Genomic DNA, 22,870 nt, shown 5'->3' with positions numbered 1-22,870 from the left:
ATTCTGTTCTTGTTAAATTAAAATAAAAAAATTGAAAAAATTAAAACATTATGGTCATGTGACCTACCAAGACCCATTGTGGGACCATCTTTGAATCAGTATAACATGTAGAGAAACATGTATTAATTATTGCGGACATTATACGAATGTATAGAATTAATATTTCGTTTAACTAAGGCTGATTCCCATAGAGATATGGTATTGAATAAGTTAAATAGACTTATGAGAACTTAAGAGAGGTAAATTGAATACAATGAAAGAATTCGATCGAATTTTGCATTAGATTTTCTTAAATATTAAGTTAAGGCTCAAAGGTGATCAATAGATGAAATTGTTCTACCTAAATATTCGTTCATTATTTGAATTCTAAATCAATCTTTGTGTCCATTTTGATTAATTTCAAGTGTTTAAACCAAAAATTCTCAACAAATTTAACTCTTTGTTTGCTTTCATCCAATGGGAGTTAGAAAAATTATATTAAGTCCTAAAGTATAATCCTTCTAGAAACGATAATCCGAATTCAAAGGTCCACTATATTAATTGTTTCAATATCGTACATTTGCGATAGAAAAATGCAACAAGCTCTTGGCATAGTTGTCGGGGATTATTTACTTTTAGTCTTAACTTATTTTATTTTTAACTGCTATTTAATTTGTTTATTTTCTTTTATTTACAAATAAAAGGTGTTTTTTGTATGCTCCATACACAAGGCGACGATCTTGAACCGTTTGATTTGAAAATAGAACGTACTTTCAAACGAAGACACAAAGACAAACAAAATTAACAACATCAAATGGTTGACGATCAAAACATTCCTCTTCCTATATGGCCAATTTGGACAAGCAGCCACAAAAGTAGCGACACCACTGGATCAGCAACATGAATGGGTGGAAATAAATGAGGGGACATTCCAGTCTCAGTGTTCTTGATGTTCCACTAAAGTTTTAGGATGAACAACTTTTAGATAAGGGTAGAGTGGATCAACTTGACTAACAACACTCTCCAATTTTGTGGTCTAGCTCATGAAAATCTGAACACACATCCCTAAATTCCTTAGAAATTGACAGAATTTTCATGTTCTAGGGATTAATGAAGATACTATCAAGCTGCAGTTATTTTCTTATACATTGCACTATGCTGTATCAAAATGGTTAGATGTTGAACCTCACGGAAGCATTATTGTATGTCGTAGAGGACTATTTGAGTGATGGAGATCTTTCAGTTATTTCTAATGGCGAGGATTAGATTCTGGACTTAGCTTGTACATTTCATATGTGTCCCAATCAGGATTTGTTTGCAACACATGACAGAGTTTCAAAACGTGTCGTGATTATGAAAGACAACATACCTTATCAAGTAGCTAGTATTGGTAGAGTCGGATTTAGAACACTTAATCATGTTCGACATGCTTTAGATGGGAAGAAAAATCTCACCATGTTGGCTACTTTTGATTCAAAAGGGTACGAGGTCATTGGTAAAGGTTGAACTTTGAAGGTTTTCAAAGGTGCTCGAATTGTATCGAAGGGGAGGAATAGTCGTCGTTATACATCTTGAAAGGTTGTGCAGAATCGTTGAAGAACAATTAGTACCGTAGTGGATATTCAGTTTGGTATAGTATCGTTGGGATTTGGTTAGGGTTTGTGTTTATTAGAATACAACTTAGTCGAGTTCAGAAGAGGGTAATGCCGTTTTACCACCATCACCTACGGTGCCATAGTATTCAATTGTTAAGGACAAACCAATTGGAAAAAGGTACGAGGAAGCTGATTTTGTTGTGCATGCTTTAAGTGTATATTAAGGTTTTCAATCTAGCAAAGGGCCTTCTACAAAATTATTTAGTGTTGATTCTGTTTTAAGATATTTTTCGGCCCTATTTGGTAAAATTTAAATCATTTGTATTTTGGGAACTCAAGGTAATTCTGTGGTGCAATGCTTAGATTAATTTATCTTAGTTGAATATTGTGGAAGGGGTGGAGAATTTTTTCATTGGAGAAGTTATTTTGGTTCTTGTTGAAGAGTTCATTTCATTCCTTCCAATCGAATTTTTTATTTAGGCTGAGAAATTTTGGAGCTTCATTTGTTGTAGTGGAATTTGCGTTAAGGTGGAGATTGTTGATTTGTGACCTAAATTCATTTAGGGTATGCGAGGTTTGGTATATTGGGCCTTGAAGACGTTAAAGTAAGGCCCGAGGAGGAAAAAGGGATTGAAAGTCTAACCTATCGCTAACTGGACGCTAGAGCCGCGAGACAAATTTTTCAGTGGAGGACTGCCACCACCTGGCTCTCCATTGGATAGCTCAACTGGCTCCCCAGTGGATAGCTTGGCGCGCAAGCGCTGCTGTTGTTCGGGTTTTCCTTGTTTTGTTTAGTCCACACATTTTTTTTTTAATCTAATTTTCATCTTTAAAGCTCTTATTAGGGTTTCTCATATACCCTTATAAATAGTAGACTCTTCTTTACCAGTTAGATAATTACTATAGGTTAGAAATGTGTAAGAACTCAATATTGATGTAATTTCTCTCTCCATTCCAGTTCTTCTACCAAATTAATTAATTAAATTTTTTTTTTTTTGGGTGTGTGTTCTTGCTATTATGATCAGTACTTCATATCATGTTATATAACTTTGTCCAATTTCCTAGCAGTATATTAACACATAAGAAAAGGAATTTAGATACATTTCAACCATGCTGACATACCTACCGCCATCAACATCCATCCTATCCCAACAAAAACACGTAAAAGAAACTTCTACGATAAACATGAAAGTGATTATTAGTGTAAAATCGAACCATCATCTTCAAAAAAGGAATAAAAACCAGAATGGAACACTGACCGATAGTAATTGAAAGTGCAGATGCTATAATTATGCTAGAAAATAATTAGGGCTTCTAGCAGGAGGCGGGGTAGTATAGGTAGACAGATGAGGGTATGACACTGAGCTACTTCTTTTCATGGTGGATATTGTTGGTGTCTGAACTTAAATACAACCACGGACAAATGGTTAAATATGTTCAAATATGAGATCTCCTAAATTCCAAATGTTGCAACATCACTAAACATCATGATTACCCAACAGAAAAGGTGTCTCCTAGTGAATCAGCACTTGAAAAGTGTCCTTTAGTGACATCAATACCTTCCCAACAACCAATTGAAACAAAACAAGTGTCACCATTGACGTCGTGCCTCTCACCAATCAGAAAGGAGTAAAGATTGTTAAGCTTTAAGCTGTAGACAATCATAAAACATAGTCTACAGCTACATCCTAGTAAAATGATGGTCGGATTGGCTGAACTTAATATCCAATCAAATCTCTTCCAATAGGGGCAATGGTTCCCTATAGAAGGCCGAGCAAAGAAATTCCTTATAATGCACTAAAGTAACATTTTTCAATAAAAATTCCCTTTCTTTCAATAACTTTCCAGTAAATTAAACACGAATACCTTGCTAAATATTCCTTAAGTTGATCTATTGATGTCATTTCAGTTTTAGTTATGAATAATTTGTCACTAGAAGGAGGGTGATCGATAGAACAATTTAGATCTCCATTATTTTCGAATATACAGAACCATCTCGACCAACAAGGATGAGTTGTAATGCTGCATCAAGGAGTCATTTCCCTACAAATTGTGATGATATCAGTCTTCCCAATAACTTCTAAGGTGGGGGTGACTCCACTAAAGTCAGAAATCCCTAACTAAATGTCATGAATGAGGCTTAGAACACTTCGCAAGTAGAATAGAGCAAAATCAAACCAGCACACTACTCGTGATAGAAACCAAGGTGGAATCTCCTACAAGAGTCAAAAGCATAAGTCCATCCATTTCAATGAATCTACAATTTTCAAAAGAAGAGTAAACCAAGAACAGGAGGAAGGAGGTGAGTAATACCTCATCTCAGGGGAGATGAGCTTCAAGGAGAATCAGAAGTGTTTTAGATCTATTAGGATCACAAAGTTTGCCCCCCTCAAAGGAATAACCGTCCTAGGTTCCACTCAAAACAGGCTTTCAAACGATTGCATAATTATGCCAGAAAACCAATAGGACTTTTATCTAGTAGGAAGAGGAGGCAATGATACTAGACGATCATAGGGTGTAACAGCTAGCCGCTTCTTTTGGCAGTTGGTTACTATTTTTCCGTTGGCACCGAATTGAGATTTCAACACGAATGCCATTGGGAATTGGGAGAAATAAAAATTGGAAAATAACGAAAATTATTTGAGGTAGTTGTGAGGAAATTTGTGGACATTGGGGTTTTAGGGAGGGTGTGTTGATGGGGTGATTAAGCATATTAGGCAATTTGTGCGTGTGTAAAAGATGTGTTTTATTTTTACTTTTAAAAGTAATGGGACTCCATTTGTAATTTTTCTTATTTTTTGTTATTTTACTGCTTTCTTATGAGCCGTGACGGATAAAGACATTTCTAACAATTTGTCTTCCTCGTTTTTTTAATGATTCATACTTCTCGGCGCTCATTGGCCAACTCTGCATTTTGGGTTTTATCTTGGATCAATCTTCAAGGTATAACATGCCACCTTAGGATCTATTTCTACCTTATCATTATGCTTCCAGGTGAACACATCTAGGTTCACTATCAGAAGGTTTTTTAGCAATACTTTCATAGGTTCGCCTAATTTCTTACCAATTTTTAGAGCCTTGCTTATATCCTCTGAACTAGTGAAAAAACTTTCTAGTTCCTCGATCGCTACTACCTTTGACTTGCAGTCAGCTATAATTGATCATTGATTTCAAGTTTCATCATAGGGTTACTCATTTTGACTATATCAATTATATTCTTCTTGGGAGCTCTTATGGCTCTTCCCCTTATGCTATTTTCATTATTCCTGTGCATTCCTTCATTACGTTTTAAGGACACTTCACTTTATTTGTAGAAAACCTTACACACGATTGATGGAGAAAAATGATTATGTTTGCTTGTTTCATGACTGACTGTCCAAAGACTCCATCATATCCTGATTTTTCCTTTATGATGCCGAAATCTATATATCTCTAATATGCTTGGGGCTGCTCTTCTATTTTCAGTAACTGGATGACCTATTGGCGAGGAACTCGACCATCTCTGATGAAGCAGTAAGGCTCCGACACAGGAATTCTGAAATTGTATTTATGCATTCGATTAAAAACTTCTTTGTACAAATGTTCACTCTATGTTCATTGTCTAGGAGCATACGATGAAAACATTCTCCAGCCATTATTGCCTGGATAACTATTACCTCTTCTGTAGGACCTAAATTTTTACTTTCAGGTTCTATCGATTTAATTGAAGAGATTAGGGATTGTAGATTACCTGTCTTCCCGAAGGTTTCTAAAGCTTACCTCGCCTAGTGTGTTTACGTTTCAGGTTCCTTATTTTTGTGCTTAGAGCAGCGTGTTTCGCGGTCACCACTTCAAGGTCTTTGGCAAATTTTTGTATGGTCTCTAGTGTGAACTTATTCTTCCGTAAGCACTAGTGTTGAGCAGGGGATTGATCCTCTTATAGGCTCACTGTGGTATCATCCTGTCATTGCTTCGAACTTGCACTTGTGCTTACTGGATCACAGTCGCTCTTTTCATTCCCAGTCTCCAATGCCTTTATCTCCTTTAGAGTCACTTCCACTTGACTTAATTTTGTCATGTTTCGGTGATTTCTTAATTCTAATGGATAAATTCGTAGTTTTCCTTCCTCAGTTTTCCACATACAGCGTCATTTTCTTACTACAAAAGTATGATTAACAAATTTCTTTCACTAACCAAAATTTTCTCCTTCTATACTCTCCGATTTTAATGCTCAAACAAGAGTAAGAGAAAAAATGACTATTTGGGAGCTAAGAAAACATTGGAATTTACATACCTTCCTCCTCTTTAAGAAGGAGTATTTATAAATTTTCTTTAAGGCTTTGGGAACAATTGAATCTTTATAGAAAGTAACAGGTGGCAATCACTCAATGGTGAGTTTATAACTAATTCTGTTATATACGTATTCATGTGTAGTTGGTGTCTTGTATTTATTAGTTTTGAAGTCGTGCTTTAAATACATAATTTACATGTGCATTAACAATGTTTTTTGCCAACCTAGAATTCAAGGGAGATGGGTCATCCCTCTTTCTTGCGAGCTTTCATTTTACCACTACCCTCTCCACTTTCTTCACCCTCAAATATGTTATAGACCTATCCTATAATAATAATGATAATTCTAAAGTTTTTATGATAGTTTTGTGCTTTATATTGGGTTTTGTTCATTATGACGTTGAAGTTTTAGCAAATGCAATCAATCAGTAGTCAGTTATAGAAAGAGTGATAGTAAATATTTTACCTTGAAATCATTTGTTTGCAAAGATAGATCAATCTACTTCTAGACTATATTTACATTATGCTTATTTGATGGGTGGTGGGAACGTAGTAACAAAGCTTGATGAATACATCGATCGACCTAGCTAAATGTGGACATCGACAGTTGTAGGTGAAGGTTGGGTACATGGTAGATGCAATTAGGCTAGCTAGCAAGCATGGCCTAGATGTGGTGAATGGAGTTAGGCAGCATGTATACGTTAAATTTTTGGAACGAACTTCTTTGGTCACTTCTGAAATTATTGGGAATTTTTTTAAGAAGTCTAAAATTTAACATAAATAAAGTATATCCACGGATCGTGTCAAAATATTACAATTTAAAATTGTGTCCAAAAGCAATACATCATCAAAAAATAGCTGAAGTTCACAAGTTTTACGGGGTCTTCATTTTTCTCGCTATACGTAGCTCACTTCCTGGCACTCTGCATATATTATGCCGCCTCTTTTCTCGCTAAAAATAGTCAAAAATGACAGTTTCGATCCATGAGTGAACACTGACAATTCCATTTTTATTTTTATTTTTATTTTTATTTTTTGCTTTTAGACTATTACCTTTAGGATGTCTAGGCATATATACATCAAAAACTCGTCCGACTTCTTGTTGGCTAAGACAACCTCGAAGGCACATGTCTCCAATCTACTAGATTTTTGACACCCTCATATATGCATATCGACTACCTCTAGGGACTTTTTCAACACTACTATTTTTTTTCATTATCTTTCCCCATGTGGACCATTCAAGCTTTGATTTTGGCTTTCAAGCGAAGAAGAGCTTCTTCAATCAAGATTGCCTGATAAAGAAACCATATGAAACTTCGTACTCGAGAAAAAAATTAAAGAAAAAATAGAAGTTATTTAGGGTTACACACCACTGATGGGCAAACACGGTCGGACGCAAAGAAGATGTAAATTTAGCCACAAGCCCAATGCAAAGATTCTCATCGATGTTAGTGATTATAATCGTACTTTTCTTATTTTTGTTGATAAAAATGAATTATATCACCTAGATTCTATTGCGGAAGACTATGAAGAATCGTTAATCTCCCATGTTCGATTGAAAAGATGTCTCAAAATCTTTTCCTTTTTCTTTAAAAAAAAAAAAATGTTGAACCCCAACCATAAAGGCTTCCACCGCCCCGCCCCTAGAGCTTTGTGAGGAAGATAAATTGTGGGATGTGTCCTAACAGGCCAGGCAACAAGAGCTGCTTGTACACTGCGCCTACAAGGAGTCCAATTTCATGTCTCAGGAATCGAACCCCCATACTGCGGCTGCCAGCAAAGTATGAGATAACCTCACTCCTATCCTTTGCACCACTAAACTATGCCCTGGGGGTATCTTTTCCTTTTTCTTTCTATTTTGGAGAGAAGGCTCTATAAGTGTTATACTCTAGGTCTAATCGATTTTTAATGTAAACACTTTGAATATGTTTAATGCATTTTATTTATGAGAGATCTATTACTTAGCTAAATTATTATTTTGAAAAAATTAAATAAATAGAATCCATAAATTCAAGTCTTGGTAACTTGTTAATCACAATAAATTGTAATTGTGAGATACAAATTATATATAAATTAATCTTAAATTATCGATGGTCGTAAGTAATAATAAAATACGAATATTGTTATTACGGATAGACAAGCACATGTAACATTTTTCACTTATGAAGTGACTAGCCAATCTCGTTAGAGTCAGCTAATTAACTTATACAATGACAGAGATTGTACATCTGAGCGTTAGTGGTTAATCTCTAACGTTTGGTAGTAGAATTGGTCCTTCGACTTGAGGTCATCATAGTACTTTATATAATGACGGTTATACTCTAGTGATATTGGATGTTACTTTGCCAGGAGTCTTTAATAAAGTATCATTCGGATATATTAAGATTCATAGAAAGTTGTAAATAATAAATAAGGTATCCATTACACTTAGGTTGATATCAAAATCCTATGCCAAGGTAAGTACATAAGTTGAAATTAGTTTAGACTACTGTTGACTTAAGAGTGAGATGAAAGAAATGATCGATAATGGAAATTAACACACTTTCATATTTCGTAATTAACTAGATCATATTGATGAAGAGATTATAATTTTAGTAAATAAACAAGTTTGATTTTGTCACACCACTTAACATTTTTCGTTACTTGTATTTTCTAAAAAATTACTGGATGTCAATCAGGGACGACGATTGTGAATTATTTAATTAAGGTGAATTAATGATAAAGTAAAATGAAAGTTTTAGTTTATTTTATTTTGATTAGGTTAAAATAATAACTCACATCGTCCGACATCGTGATCGAAATAGTAAGTCATAAACAAAAGGAAGAATTAGAAGAATGATATAAAAAATAATAATAATAATTAAATTATTGACAAATTTTGGACATTTGTAGAATAAATTAATTGAATTGTTTATAAATGGGCTTAGGTTAATTAATTAACTTAATGATCAAGTATTAATTAACTAATGGGGCAGCTTACCTTTAGTAGATGGGTCAAGCCAATTAAACATCTAAGTAAACGATTAAGGTTTGAGTTTTTCAAAACAATTAAATTGCAACAAGAACTCATAATACAATATCATAATCTTGCTAAGATGGGAATGAAAATCCTAATATTTCATTCTTGTTCTCTTGTATGGATTACCATTAGAGATTAGACAATTAGACAATTATGATTTGGAAAGATTGTGATTCACAAAGGTGTGGAAAGACCATGATTCATAAAGGAGTGAAATATCATGGTAGATCAAGATTCTTAAAAAAGTTTGAAGAATTTGCTAAAGAAATAGTTCTATTCACGATTTCTATCTAAACACAAAAACGATCCTTGAAGGAAATTAAAAAATATTATAAATTTCATTGTACATATATAAGTAATTCTGTATAGGCTTGACTTCCTCAATGTTGGTTATAAAGTCTTGAGTATTGAGAATGCTTTCAAGATCCAAATCCATCTATTAATAAATTAATGAAACAATATCAATACTTAATAAAAAGAAAAGAAATGTGATATAAAATAAAAGAAACCAAAGGAAGGAGGCCTATCGTGAGGTTGACTCGACCAGGGGCGGAGCCAAGAAAATTATCTAGTGCGGGCAAAAAAATTAATTAAGGTTGGATTTTGAGTTTTCGGGATCTAAGACGAACTTTAAATTTGGATCCTTGTATTATTGCATGCAATATGCATTCAATTTTTCTTATCTAATTTGTAACTCAAAAACTTGTTTACTTATAAATAAACTTTACAGGATATGGTGATTGGAGGAACAGACACAACATCAAACGCAGTCGAATTTGCCTTGGCAGAAATGATAAAAAAACCTCAAGTTCTAAACAAAGTCCAGCAAGAACTGGAGAGTGTAGTAGGCAAAGACAACATAGTAGAAAAATTCCATATTAACAAATTTCCATATCTCTATGCTGTAATGAAAGAAGCCCTTCGTCTACATCCTACTCTTCCACTTTTAGTCCCCCACTGCCCTAGTGAAACATGCACTGTTGGAGGATACAAATCCCCAAAGTGACTCGAGTTTTCGTTAACGTGTGGGCAATACACCACGATCCTACTATCTGGGAAAACCCTTTGGAGTTTTCTCCTGAGAGATTCTTGGATGGAAAATGAGATTACGGTGGGAATGACTTCAAATATTTTCCGTTTGGGTCGGGACGAAGAATTTGTGCAGGGACAGCAATGGCTGAGAGGATGTTTATGTATTCACTGGCTTCATTAGTTCATTCTTTGCTGGAGAAAGGTTGGAGCTTTCAGAAAAGTTTGGGATTGTGCTAAAGAAGAGAAATCCACTGGTTGCAATTCCAATCCCAAGATTATCTAGTCCTAAACTCTATGATTAATAGCAATACTGCTGCTTCATATGCCATGGTGTGACCCTGCTACTAAGTTTAAGAGAAATAAATGAGAAAAAGAAAAAAAAATTTTAATCTTTCTTTATTTTGATTTGATTGCTATAGTTTGTTGTCCTCAAGGCACTCAAGATAGTGGTCACCAATGGATGTAATGGTGTAAACAATCCCGTTTGATTGGATAGTCCTTTCTCATGAAATTCTGGTTCACATTGTTTTCTATTCATGTAAGCATTGATGTCTTCATACATTTTAAAAGTATAATTGGATTAGAATGAGCCACGTTTGATGGGTCTAGAAATTTTTGACGATTCTCGGAACTTTAACTTCCTACTCCCCAGGGGCAGCCCAAAGCTCAGTGCAGGCATGTGCCTACACTGGACATAAGGTGGCTCCGCCCCTGGACTCGACAATGGATGGGTTGAAATTAGTAACTTCTCAAGCTATCTTGTAGCAAGTCATTTCACTCAAATAATTGGTTAAAGTTTGGCTTGGGGACTATCCAAGAGGTGCGAAAAGAGAACTAACCCTCGTGTAGTCTAACAAACATAAAATGTCTCTTCTACCTGACTATTCGATGTTAGAAAGTGAAAAAATGGGGTGGATGCTTGGTTGCTAGGTAGACATAACAATTATATTCACGTAAATGGTGCATCTCAAAAGCAAACTGGAAGAGATTGGGAAATGGGTCAATCTTGTTCTAAAGAGACATTTAAAGGAAATAGTAAGCCATTCTATAGACATTTGGATTGAGTTAGCTTGGTTTAAGTTGATACTCAATGATAATGTAGATGAGCAAGGGATGTATTGGTAGCATAAGCTCTCCAAACATAATATCCTTATAGATGATGAGCTTGACCAAGTTGTCATATGGAGCTGCATGTTTGGAAGAGGTGCTCAATAGATATCATCGAGGAACAACTTGAAATTTTTAAATAACCCATTAAGTTGAATCCCATTGTGAATACTACCCACTTTTGGAATCTCGATCTACAACACCTCATAGGTAGATCTTTCTATCAGTGCCCCTGAAGGACCATCTTGCCCTATTTATTAGGATAAAAAATTAGAACAAAGGATGAGAAATTTCCTATCCATAGCCCTCCTCTAAGATAGTGACACATGGCAATCGTGGATATCACTATGTAGATGTACCACGTAAATATTAAATGATTACATATATGATGAAATAAAAAGGATATATTGAATGAAGAAGTTAGTGTGATGAGATATTTTTGCATGAAATTGAAAGTGATGGTTAAGAGACATCATTTGAGTACTCTAACCATGATAAAACAACTCGAGCTTAAAGGTTTCACGAAAACAAAAGTGTAACCCTTCGATGATAGCAATAATAAAGGAGTTGAATGTTTGTATGCATACATCATGCGTAATATTGGCATTTGATGACCAACATGTGGAGTAGAGGCTCAAATAGTGATTAGAGTAGATTATAGGATGAAGCAAGACAAGGTCTAATGGATGTTGATTGTAAAATTATGATCAATATATGCTTCAGACTTTTTGAAGATCTTCTCTTTCTAAACTCACTAGTTCTGATGCTCAAACTGAAGCAAGGGGGGAAATGGCTATTTGGAATAAAGATGTTTGAATTTGCAAGCTTATCTTTTCTTAGGAGTATTTAGGATGGTTAATATTTTTCTTCTATGAGCCTTCTAATTATCATCGCGTGTCTCTTTGACTTTATCTAAAGGGTGTAAGCTCGTATGATAGATTTATTGATTCAATAGATAGTATCTAAAGTCCAATTTTATTATTCATAATAAATTCAGGACTTGTGTTTTATTTTATCATTTGAGATTGCGAACTTGCAGATGGCCTTATTTGAACGTATTATCTGTGTTTGTTGCGATTGACGTGTGCTATGTGGAGGAGATGTGTCATGATTATAGCAGTTTTTTGCATATGCTTCTAGGCCTTTTTGCACCTTTCTAGGTTAGTGGCCTATGTGCATTTAATGTGCATGTTGACTAGCGCAATCTTACCATCCGATGGTTCCCTCCTCTTGTCAAAACCTATAAATATGTTCTTATCTTTCGTGAGTATATTTCTCACTTCTTCTTCATCGTTCCTACCTACTGTGTTATGCTTATATTTTGTCGATTCTCTCTTCTGCTTGATTTTGTCTTTCTTCGAAAACTTTCTTTAAGTACGTGTTCTGCTTTTATCTTGTACTGATAATCTTTTATTTCAATTTCTTATCAAAATGATTCCCAAAATATTTTTAATGACTGAGATTAAAAAAAAAATTGTGGACTCAAGTATACTTTCCCTTGTGCCTTCTCTTTTTTTGAGGAAGGTCGACGTTCTGAGGATTCGCCTCATTCTCCAGCTATTCCTTTTAGTTCCAGAGTTAACTCAGAATTTAAACCAAGGAGTAGTTCCCAACTTAGGGCTAAGGTATGTAACACAGTGCACAAACTTTCGAGTGAGTCACATGGCTTTAATGTTATTGATAGAGAGATTTTTTAGGCCTCGAAAATTTGCACGACTCTTACTCAAAGGGATTTATGTGAGATCTAGAATCATTTTAACAATCCTAATGATATAGAACTATTGTTTCTTGGGCAGTTTCAAACTGCAAAGTGTTCTTATCACTATATAGCCATTTATGAGCATTTGATGGACTTAGGGCTTAGAGTCCTTTTTCACCATTTCTTTCATGGCTTTTTTTTACCTTAGATAATAATTCTACCTAGCTAACTGCTAATAGGTGATCCCATATGATTAGGTCTTTTTTGTTGTGGAAGCTTGCGGGTTTAAAGGAAAAATTTTCATCATACATATTCCGATCCATCTATCATCCCATGAAGGTGGAAAATAAAGTAAATCCACAAAAACGGTTTTACTATCTTTCTCCATGTTCTCTTAGAGTATGTCCAAAACTTGTTATTACTTCTAATTTTTTCTTTGTTTGTGACAACAGGGGACTTCAACCCAATGACCCCAACCCTTCTATCATTATTCCTTGATGTTATGGTAAATATGGCAAGTGTTAGTTCCTTACTCTTTCTCTACTTTTAATTTTGATGTTTTCTCACCTTCTTGTGTTCGTATAGGTACACAACCAAGCTTCCACCACGGTCAAGCTCTCATTGATCTTCATGCTATGGTAGTACCTATTCTCAATTTAAGTTTTGAGGTTCGTGAAGCTGAAAGATTGCTTCATCCTTCCAACTTAAATTTTTATAAAGTTGGTATTCAATCCACTATGCGTGAGTCTATGCACCCATTTCTTTGTTGTTGTTGTTATTATTATTATTATTTAAATCTTTCTTGACTTATCTTTCTTTTGCAGTGCTAATTGATTTCAATGTAAATCCTTCGATGGCTCTAAGCGCCAGAATACTTCAACACCTCCCCTTCTAAAGAATTGGCTCTTAAAGAATCCAACCAAGTGATCCCCCACTTCAGGGCCGGTCCTGTGATTGTCGGGACTCGAGGCGAAGATCATAAATTAGGCCCCCGAAATCAACGTAAATGCAAAATTCAATGGTATATTAAGCTCAATGTCATTTCCATCCAAAACCCATTTGTCCTTTAACCTTCCTAGATCTAAGAATTGTGACACCATCAAGCAAATCCACCTTCCTAACCTGATATAGCCTACAAGTTAATGTAAACCTAAACTCTAATTCAATCCCAACATTTCCATGAACATAAGAGCAAGTGAACAAATTGAGACAACATTCAGTATAGAATTTAGAATGAAAATGCAATACAAGTCTGCCAAGACAAGTGATTCCCACTACAACCAAAACCCCCTAATTTTTCCCTAATACAATGATCAAAACATAAATGCATTTGAATTTTTTTTTTTGTCAGACGATGATTTTATAAATGATTGAAATCAACATTAATACATACTCAAGAAGAAGCTTTTAAGCACCACGGAGAAAAAATGGTGCAAAGTAATTCACAAACAGTTTTTCACTTGAGCCTCATATGATTTCCACAGTGTAGACAATTAAATAAATAACTAATATCATCTTTGAAAAATTCAATAATTATCAAAGAAAATATAACAAAGATTTTAAAATCAACAGTATAACAAGGTTGTTTCTTCAGAGAAATAATCATTTACTCTTCCAAATAACAGTATATAATAAAGGTTGTCTTCCGACGTTAGGTGAAAAAGGAGCTGACCTACACCCGGTAGAAAGCGTACGCACACAAGCAAAAAGGTAGTTAAAAATCCATTTACAACTACGATGCAAGAACATAGTATTTTTTGAATTATTTTCTATCGATTATTATCGTGACCCTTATATAACTTTGATAATGAACTTATTGTATGTCATATGTAGGTCACGATGATTTCAAAAGCATATTGGCATCCATTTTGATTGAGTATACTATTCATAAGCTTTTGTGCGTTCATGCACGACATATGGCCATAGTCAGAAATCTTGCATGAGTGACATGATTGAAAAATAAATTTACATTATAACATATTTTATTCACCATACTTGACGGTGTCTTTGTGATATTATGATTATTAACATCGTGGATAAGATACATATTGGGTTTGAGGCTCTAAACATTTCGTCCATTCCCAGTTTACGAATCTTCAAGCTATTCCTTCAAGTGGGGTCACGACTACTTCTAAGCTAGCTGACACTTGTATTCTCTCTCCTTATCCAGCTTCTAAAGCGGTAATACACTTAGGGGGAAATATTCAAGTTGACTAAGATGATCCAACTATTGGGAATCTTCAGCCTTTGGTTAATTTAGAAAAATAGCTTGTATTTATCTCGTCCTCTTGATTGTAGTGAAACTTTGTTGCTCTTTTTGTATGAAACTACTTATTTTGTTTAATTAATTCAGGCTCACACTTTAACTTACTCGACATTTAATTGTTCTTCGAATGCACGTATTTAAGCTAATTTTGTATGTTAACAATACGATTCATCCAATACAAAATCTTATTTAATCATTTGTTGCAATAGAATAAGGAATGAGAGATCACGGTCGTGACTTTTGTCATGGCTTTTCATCGTACAAGTATTTCATGTGTAGTTATGGTTGTTTTTGTCTGACATCAAACTTCCATGTGGGTGGATTTGAACTCACCCTTCTTGGTTGATTTTTTAGGGTGGAATTTAGTCCCCGTAATTTTTTGGGGGAATGGTTTCATTGTAGATAGAAGAAAGCTCGCCTTTAGCCAAGACTTCTATATAGGCTAGAAGAATCTCGCTTCTTCCCTATTTTGTATTTTTCATTTTTCCCGCTATTACAACCTTATTTAAGGTCTAGCCTTAGCTTGATTGTTTCACTATTCATGATTTTCCTAATATTTTGGAAGTTATCCTTACTAGCAGGTATGATTTTCAACTTACCCTTCACAGCTTCGGACACTTACTTTCCTAAACAAGGATTTTCAAGCATTTTTATGTTAGAAATCAATGTGTTGATTATCTTTTTACTCAACCCAATTACCAGAGTGATCTATCATTTGGAATCGATCTATTTCCAGTGAAGCCATACAAAGGTTTGGCTCTAGGCATCTAGAGGCGATTTACTGCATATGGTATAAAGCATTTCGAAATAGATATTTATAAGACTTATTATCCTCTAATAGATGGTTAAGGCCTTTGCGAGCTATTGTGGTTCGCATCACCAATGCGTCATAGTAAAGATATATGATTCCCTTCTCATCATCATTATTTAAATGTAATTGAAAGAGATGCAACTTTCTAGGATTACCTCAAATCCTGAAATTTCTTAATGTGATCTCCTTAGATGCTTCGGGATATTGTCTTTTTGTCCATTCCTACTTTCTCCACCTGTATAAGGGTCCGTGATTATAAAATTGATTTATCTTATTGACGGTCGGGAATTTGAGAACCAAATTAATGCTTGTGACGCCTCTCCATGCCCTTGTGTTTCCTTTATCTAATCTTACCTTCTGGCTGGGTATGCAGGCCTCCAATTTTCAGGTACTTTATGTATGCACCTCTACTGGCTTCACGACCTTCTATCATAAACAATTTGAAGCATTCATTCTCATCATGATTTCTCATGCAATGGATTTTGCAGAACTTCATCTTCTGTTTTTCAGAGAATGGATATGTTTTACTTAAAATCTAGAAGGATGCTGCAAAGAGCATACGTGTCTTGCCCTTGGGGTTCGTCAAAGCGAAGGCACTCTACTTTTGATAATCTGGATGCATATGTTGAAGTTTTTTTCTTAATTTTTCCCGTGTGGCCGTATTAGGAATATCAATTGATGGAAGGAATATGAATTTTTCTATTGATATGTCGCAAGAATGGAGTTTTTCTTAACAAGTCATTCCACAAGGAGTCCCTCACCTCTTTTTCTGATAAGTCCTTGTTGGCAATGAGTTGAGTTCTAAACAGTGCAAAATAATTCCCAGGGGATTTTCCTTTCTCTTGTCTCACACCATTCAATCCTGAGGATAGTGTTTATCCCATCCTGTTGAGACTGATGACCAATAATGTAGGAATTAAGATTTAATGAATACCACTTGTTGTAATTGAAATAATTAACAAGATCACAAATAATATCAAGAACAAGATTTAAGTAAAGAAAATAAAAGAAGAATTGGCAAAAGGAACGATGTTTTATTCAACACTATGAAAGGAGAGTACAATAGCAATGAAAGTTTCTATTGTAACATCTTAAACTGAAAAGAGGACCCCTATATTTATAAACCACGAGCCAAACCCTAAAAGAAGGAGAAAATATGGAAACTAGGTTAAAAATCACGTAAAGAAAAAAATTCGACGCCACCAAAAATTATTATTGTGCGACCGCACAGGTATACTTGTTGCGGTCGCATAGAGTAGATTAATTGGCAGTTGAAATTCCCTGACAGCCTAGTGCGGTCGCAAGAAGTTTCAATTGGAAAAGTATTTCTTCCCTTATAAATTTGATACAATTGATTGCTTTCCAACTCCAACACGTAACATCAAGATTTTGTTCCCTTAAAACTTGTCTGCCACTTTCATCCCTCTTCCAATTTTAATTCAACACGCCATCTTCAACAATTATTTTCCTAATTGAGAGTCACAACCATAACACATCCTTCTTCTAACAAATGTGCTTAGGATTGCTCGTTTCTTTGTTGCAACATCTTCATATTTCATGTATGGATGAATATTATAAGGACTGACTATGTTTCCCACTGTCTAATTTTCATGATGATTGCTCTAGTTATACTTCATGCCATGAAAGTTCAACTCATCCGCAAGTCTCTCTAGGGTGGGATTGTTCATCCGCCATTCCTTTCCCTTCCTCCTTCGGCATACTATCGTAGATTTTGATACTTGTAAGTTGCTGCGACTTCTAAGGAAGAAGTTAGTGATAAACTCAATTTCACTCTCGCTGAATTCACCTTGCAAACTCACCCTCAGATTTTCAAGTTGTGCACGCAAAGATACATTTTCAGCTCTTAGTGCCTTGAGTTTTTCCGTCATTTGCTATATAATCTCCGTTGTAGACATCTTCTTCCATAAGCGACAACATTGAACGGAATAAATGTCGATGTACAACTTTTCCAGTGTTTCTTCCCATCTCGCTTCGGATTCAAATCACTGTTCATTGGATCGTCGTTGTACTCTTCCACTCCGATTTTCAGTACTTTCTCTTCAACTTGGCTCATCATTTGCACCTATGTAAATGTTTCCTCAACTCAAATGGACAAATTCGTGGTTTTCTTTGTTCAACTTTTCAAAGACAACACTAATTTCTTGATGGTCAAATTACGATCAACAAATTCATCTCATCTAACTATGATTTTCTCCTCTAAACTTTCTAATTTTGATGCTCAAATTGGAGCAAGAGGGGAAGTAGCTATTTTGAAAGGAGATATTTGAATTTATATAATTTTCTCTTCGTAGATGGGAGTATTTTTAGATCTCTTCAAAGCTTTGGTCAAGAAATGTAACTGGCTACAAAGCTGGTCATAAGCCCCCAGGGCATATCTCCCAGTGGCAAAGGGGAGGGCGGATAGGGCTCAGCGCGGCAGTGTGCAGAATTCGATTCCCCGTAAGGTGGAATTGGCATTGTTGCAAGTGGGAGTTACCATATGGGTTAACAGCCTTGGCCTATTCATGTGCTCTCCATCCTGGCTCCTGGGAGGCACATCCTGCGATTTACCTCCTCCACGATAGCCCAGAACAGGGTCGGTGGAGGCTCCTAAGGTTGGGGTTCAACTTTTTTTACAAAGCTGGTCATAGGATCGTGTAGGCCACTAGATCACAACTCGTACTTCAACTAAGTTGGATCAGTGGCAGCAATCTCTATGCTTGACACGCAATAACAAACATAGCTCAAGTAAAAACCCCTCGTTTTATTCTCTTTAGGAATGGATAACGACCCATATCCCTTCCATGTATGACATCTTTCTTGCCATGACCGCTAGGTTGGAGCCAAGATATATAGATTTAAGCTTCGGGTACAGAAAATAGGTACAGATTCCACAAAAGCATCCTGCTTTCCTGCTTTTTCCTTTTTTTCTTCTTCCAATGAAATTCAGCCAAGTGTTATTTCTGTAATTTTTCTGTCAAATTTTCCAGTACTTATAACACAGTTCATATATATATATATATATATATATAAGGGATTGTGTCTCAAGTAATTTTCTTAGCATTCCTTACCTTTCTTGGCCATTTTATATTTCACACACTATTTTTCTCCTATGTATTTCTGACTTGATTGTCAGAGTGGTAATGAAAGAGATGGCCACCCACTTTTTCAGGTACCGAAGCTGTATATGTCAACTGTTTGAGGTACCATAGCAATGTGTTAACCGTCAATAGAGGAAGAAAGGCTCAACCAATTTGCCTAACTTCTAATTTTGTACCTGAAACAACCTAGGAACCTAAGGAGCCCATGCCTTTGTGTTAAATTTATCTACCAATAAATTATATAAATATGTTCTATCGGTGGTCCATTTTTCTTTATAAAACTCTTATTATATAAGGTTGACTGAAGCAAAATTTTTCCAATCAAAATCTTGTGGTCTTCTTCTTTTGTAAAAATAATCAAAGCATGCTTATAATCTATAGGGAATGTTGCATTTGGGGGTCCGTAACCCTTTCAAAAAGTACTAGTAGGTCATAAAACTTCCATTTGTAAGAGGTCCTTAACATTGGGAAAAAAAAATAATAATAATAAGGCCCTGTTTGAGTCTCATTATTTTTTCATTAAAATGAAAAATATGATCGTTATCCATCACATTAAACCATCATCTTTGACTTCTTATTTTTTGTGTGGAGTTATAATAGCTATATTTTTCATTCTCATTTTGACAATAATGTGGCTCAAACAAGGGCTAAATGAGCAGGACTTTACGATGGTTTTGTTCAAAAATTCATTAATTCAAAGTTTGGCTGAAATTTGACCATTTTTAAGAACGTCAAAATCGTCATATCACCTTTTCACATTTAAAAGAAATAAAATAATTAAAAGAACAACAAACGAATAAAAGAAGATTTTAGATTAAAAAAAATGAAAATCTAAAAAAAAAAAATTGTTCCAAAAAAAGGGAACTCTTCCATCTTCTTCGAACGCCGCCCCACTTTACCCCATAAAAGATCCATAGCGCAACAAAAGTGGAGGTGAAAGGGAGGGTGGTTGAAGCCTTGAAGGTGGTGGTGGAACGGTTGGGGTGTTAAGGATAGCAGGCGGTTACAAGTAGTGGGAGTGATGGTTGCAGGTGGTGCCAGTGATGATTGGAATGGACAGCCCATGGGTGTGTAGAGGAAAGATGAATAGTTTTTCTTTTTCTTTTTCCTTTTTCGTTATTCTACGAACTAAAATTTTTTCGATTCAAATTAACTATTTAAGGTCAAGGCCTTCGTCGCTCTTACCAAGCTAATGACTTGGCCTCGAGTCTCATTTTTGGGGGTAGGAATGAAGTATTTTGATTCCTTTTAAGTTTTAACACTATAAGGTAAGTTCAATATCTATTTCAAATTTAGATCATCTTCTATAAAAAGACGTCAACTTTTATACAATATCAAGGTAAAATAACCTTCACTTAAAGTTTGATCGATAATTTTTGGTGCATCGTGGGGAACTGAACCATTAAAAAAATAAATAATTTGGCTCAATATTTCTTTTTATTTTTTTTTCATTTAATTTATTTAACGAAAGAAACAAAAATTGCAAACTATGCTGTAAGTCATCCCACCTCTTCATAATAGCTCGGCGCCTGCCATGGTCGGACCAACCTGGCCTACCTTTGGATCCCTTCTTCAACCTATTTATTGCCATTAAGTTCTATATAATAGCTTCATCACCTCTCCAAGATTTAGAGCCCGTTTGAGCCCATTATTTTTCATTATACTGTTTTGAATAATGTTTTATTTGAAAAATAAGTGGTTGAAAAGTTTTTGATTTACGTGTAATATTATTTTATTGAAAATTGTGTGGTTAAAAGTATGAGAGAAAAAAACTTAATTTAATCTAATGAGAAATAATGGGGCTTAAACGGGGCTAACATTTATGCTTTTTAGATAATTTTTGGGATATACGTTCTTCCATCTCATAAAGAACTCATCTGCATGCATCAAACACACTACACTACCAAAAGCCAAAGGCATATTTTGAATGTCATCATTAAATAATAATTAAAAAAAGGTTTAATGAATTAAATATAAAATAATGTTATCTGACATCAATATAGATAGATTCAATTAAATAAATAATGTGACATTGTATTTAAGTGAACATATTATTTAATGTGTTACCGTTGACAACTAAATCAGTGCTTAACACAAGTATTAAATAACATTATTCTTAAATATACAGTTGGTTCTTAAAGGTACAGGGAAATTTGAAGTTGGTTACCAAAATTTATTTTATTCCAAATCAGTCACTGAAGTTTTTAAATGGTTATAATCTGATCACAATGCTATTGAGATCAAAATCCAATCCTGCTCGTATGTTGTTAACACCATTTTGTACTAAATGAAATTTTAATTATATTTAATTGCAAGCCTAAATCATGCTAAACAAATGGGATTATCAAACGTTGAAATCCGTTTTACTTCAAGTTAATTTCGCGAATTACTCAAATCCGATTTCAATATCTAAAGTTTACCATTCATCATTCATAATTAAATATATAATTGAAAAATTGTGGATCCGTAAAATATGTTGTTAAAATTAATTCTTAACTTTCACTTAAATTTTAATTTTTACCAAACGGGACGTTAATCATGACCAAATTGGAACCATTAGGAAACTTCAGTGATTATTTGAAAGAAAATTTTAAAGACCTACAAACCATATTTTAATTAATCCCAGATTGGAAAATAGAAAACAGATTAGGAATCAATAAGCAGCTGGAAACAGGCAGGAAAAACTGAGAAAATCAACTTAACCAATATATTTGCAAATTAAGGGCAATATCAAGAGCTTGTTTGCGCTAAAAAGAAAAGGAAAAGAAGGCTAAAAAGGAAAGACATTAAGGGCAATATCATCAAATCTTGATCTGTTTGACAAACTTCCAATTTCTTTAAAAGTTTTACCAATTTTTGTTCATCTTGTCTTGTGACTCGTTCTGTGACTACCCAATCCTTGAGATGATTTGAATACTTTCTCACAAGTCTCACATTGATACTTTTTCTCACTGAGTTGAGACTCAACCGAGTCATTTGAACTCCAACCATCTCTCGACAGCATAATCAGAGACCAAGCGCCCTCTTCTTCTTCTTCAGAAACACAACTGCGTCTGCTCACCATTTCTAGCTCTGCCAGTGACTCGGTTGATGACCCAGTATTTCTCTTCTTGATCACTTCCTTGGAACTTCTCCGAACTCGATATCTCTTCCTGGTTGACTCAGGCTCAGTTACCTTGTCCTGAATAACAACCGAGCCTGCATCATCAAGGAATTCTGGATCTACAACCCTCAAGCTCTTCGGTAATTTCTCTTCGACATCTTCAAGTACTGAAAACAGTGAACAAGTAGTTGACTCAGTGTCGCCGCCGAGTTCTTGTCTCTGCGGCGTCTTGGGTGGAAGCGGCAGGGTGGCATAATGGGACCTCATGTGACCCCCCAAAGCTTTGCCATTAGAGAAGCTCTTGAAACAAATCTTACACTGTTGCCCCTCCATTGAAAAATCACAGATCAAAATCGATAAATCTGCAGATATATGGTGCTGTGGCCAGTTTCTCTCTCTAGTTAGACAGGCTTTTGAGATAGATACTAAAGGAAGATGAGTAGGTGACAAGCATTCCTCCACCGAAAGGACTCACACTATCCATAAATGTAGAATTTTGTAGTAATACTTGTAAAAGAAATAGAGTTAATTACGCAATTGGTCATTGAAGTTAAATTGAATTTTCAAAATTTACGCCTAAAGTATTTCTTTATGTATTTACTCATTAAAGTTAAATACATTACATAGTCGGTTTTGTTTAACGACATGCACTAAAATTTCATGATGATCAGTTAAATTTTGACATCGACTAACAATCGTTGTGTACATATTATGAATTACAAAATTTCAAAATTAAACAAGACCCGTAAGAGAAAAAATAATTTACATTTAGCAAAATAAAATTCCAAATCGCTTTCATTAATACAAATCTGAGTTTCCACCATTAATAAAAGTAAAAAAGTCTGGATTTTAAAATTAGCAGCTGGATGGGGCAAAAAATAAGGCTAAC

The 22,870-nt window shown here is 34.8% G+C and overlaps 1 protein-coding gene and 1 pseudogene across 1 annotated transcript; one reads left to right on the top strand and one right to left on the bottom strand.

Moving 5' to 3' along the window:
• The first annotated feature begins 9,564 nt into the window (after positions 1–9,564).
• LOC111376599 lies at positions 9,565–10,415 on the top strand (annotated as a pseudogene).
• An 11,143-nt stretch (positions 10,416–21,558) lies between these two features.
• Positions 21,559–22,485, bottom strand: LOC111376598 (zinc finger protein ZAT1-like). Its single transcript, XM_022999563.1, has one exon. It carries the CDS (start codon positions 22,312–22,314, stop codon positions 21,739–21,741), a length of 576 nt encoding a protein of 191 aa, XP_022855331.1. The 5' UTR covers positions 22,315–22,485; the 3' UTR covers positions 21,559–21,738.
• Between the last annotated feature and the right edge of the window lie 385 nt (positions 22,486–22,870).

The sequence above is a fragment of the Olea europaea genome, unplaced genomic scaffold (assembly GCF_002742605.1).
Source record: "Olea europaea var. sylvestris unplaced genomic scaffold, O_europaea_v1 scaffold1528, whole genome shotgun sequence".
Classification (NCBI taxonomy): domain Eukaryota; kingdom Viridiplantae; phylum Streptophyta; class Magnoliopsida; order Lamiales; family Oleaceae; genus Olea; species Olea europaea.
Note: the sequence above shows the minus strand (reverse complement) of the source record. Positions and strands in the feature narration are given on the sequence as shown.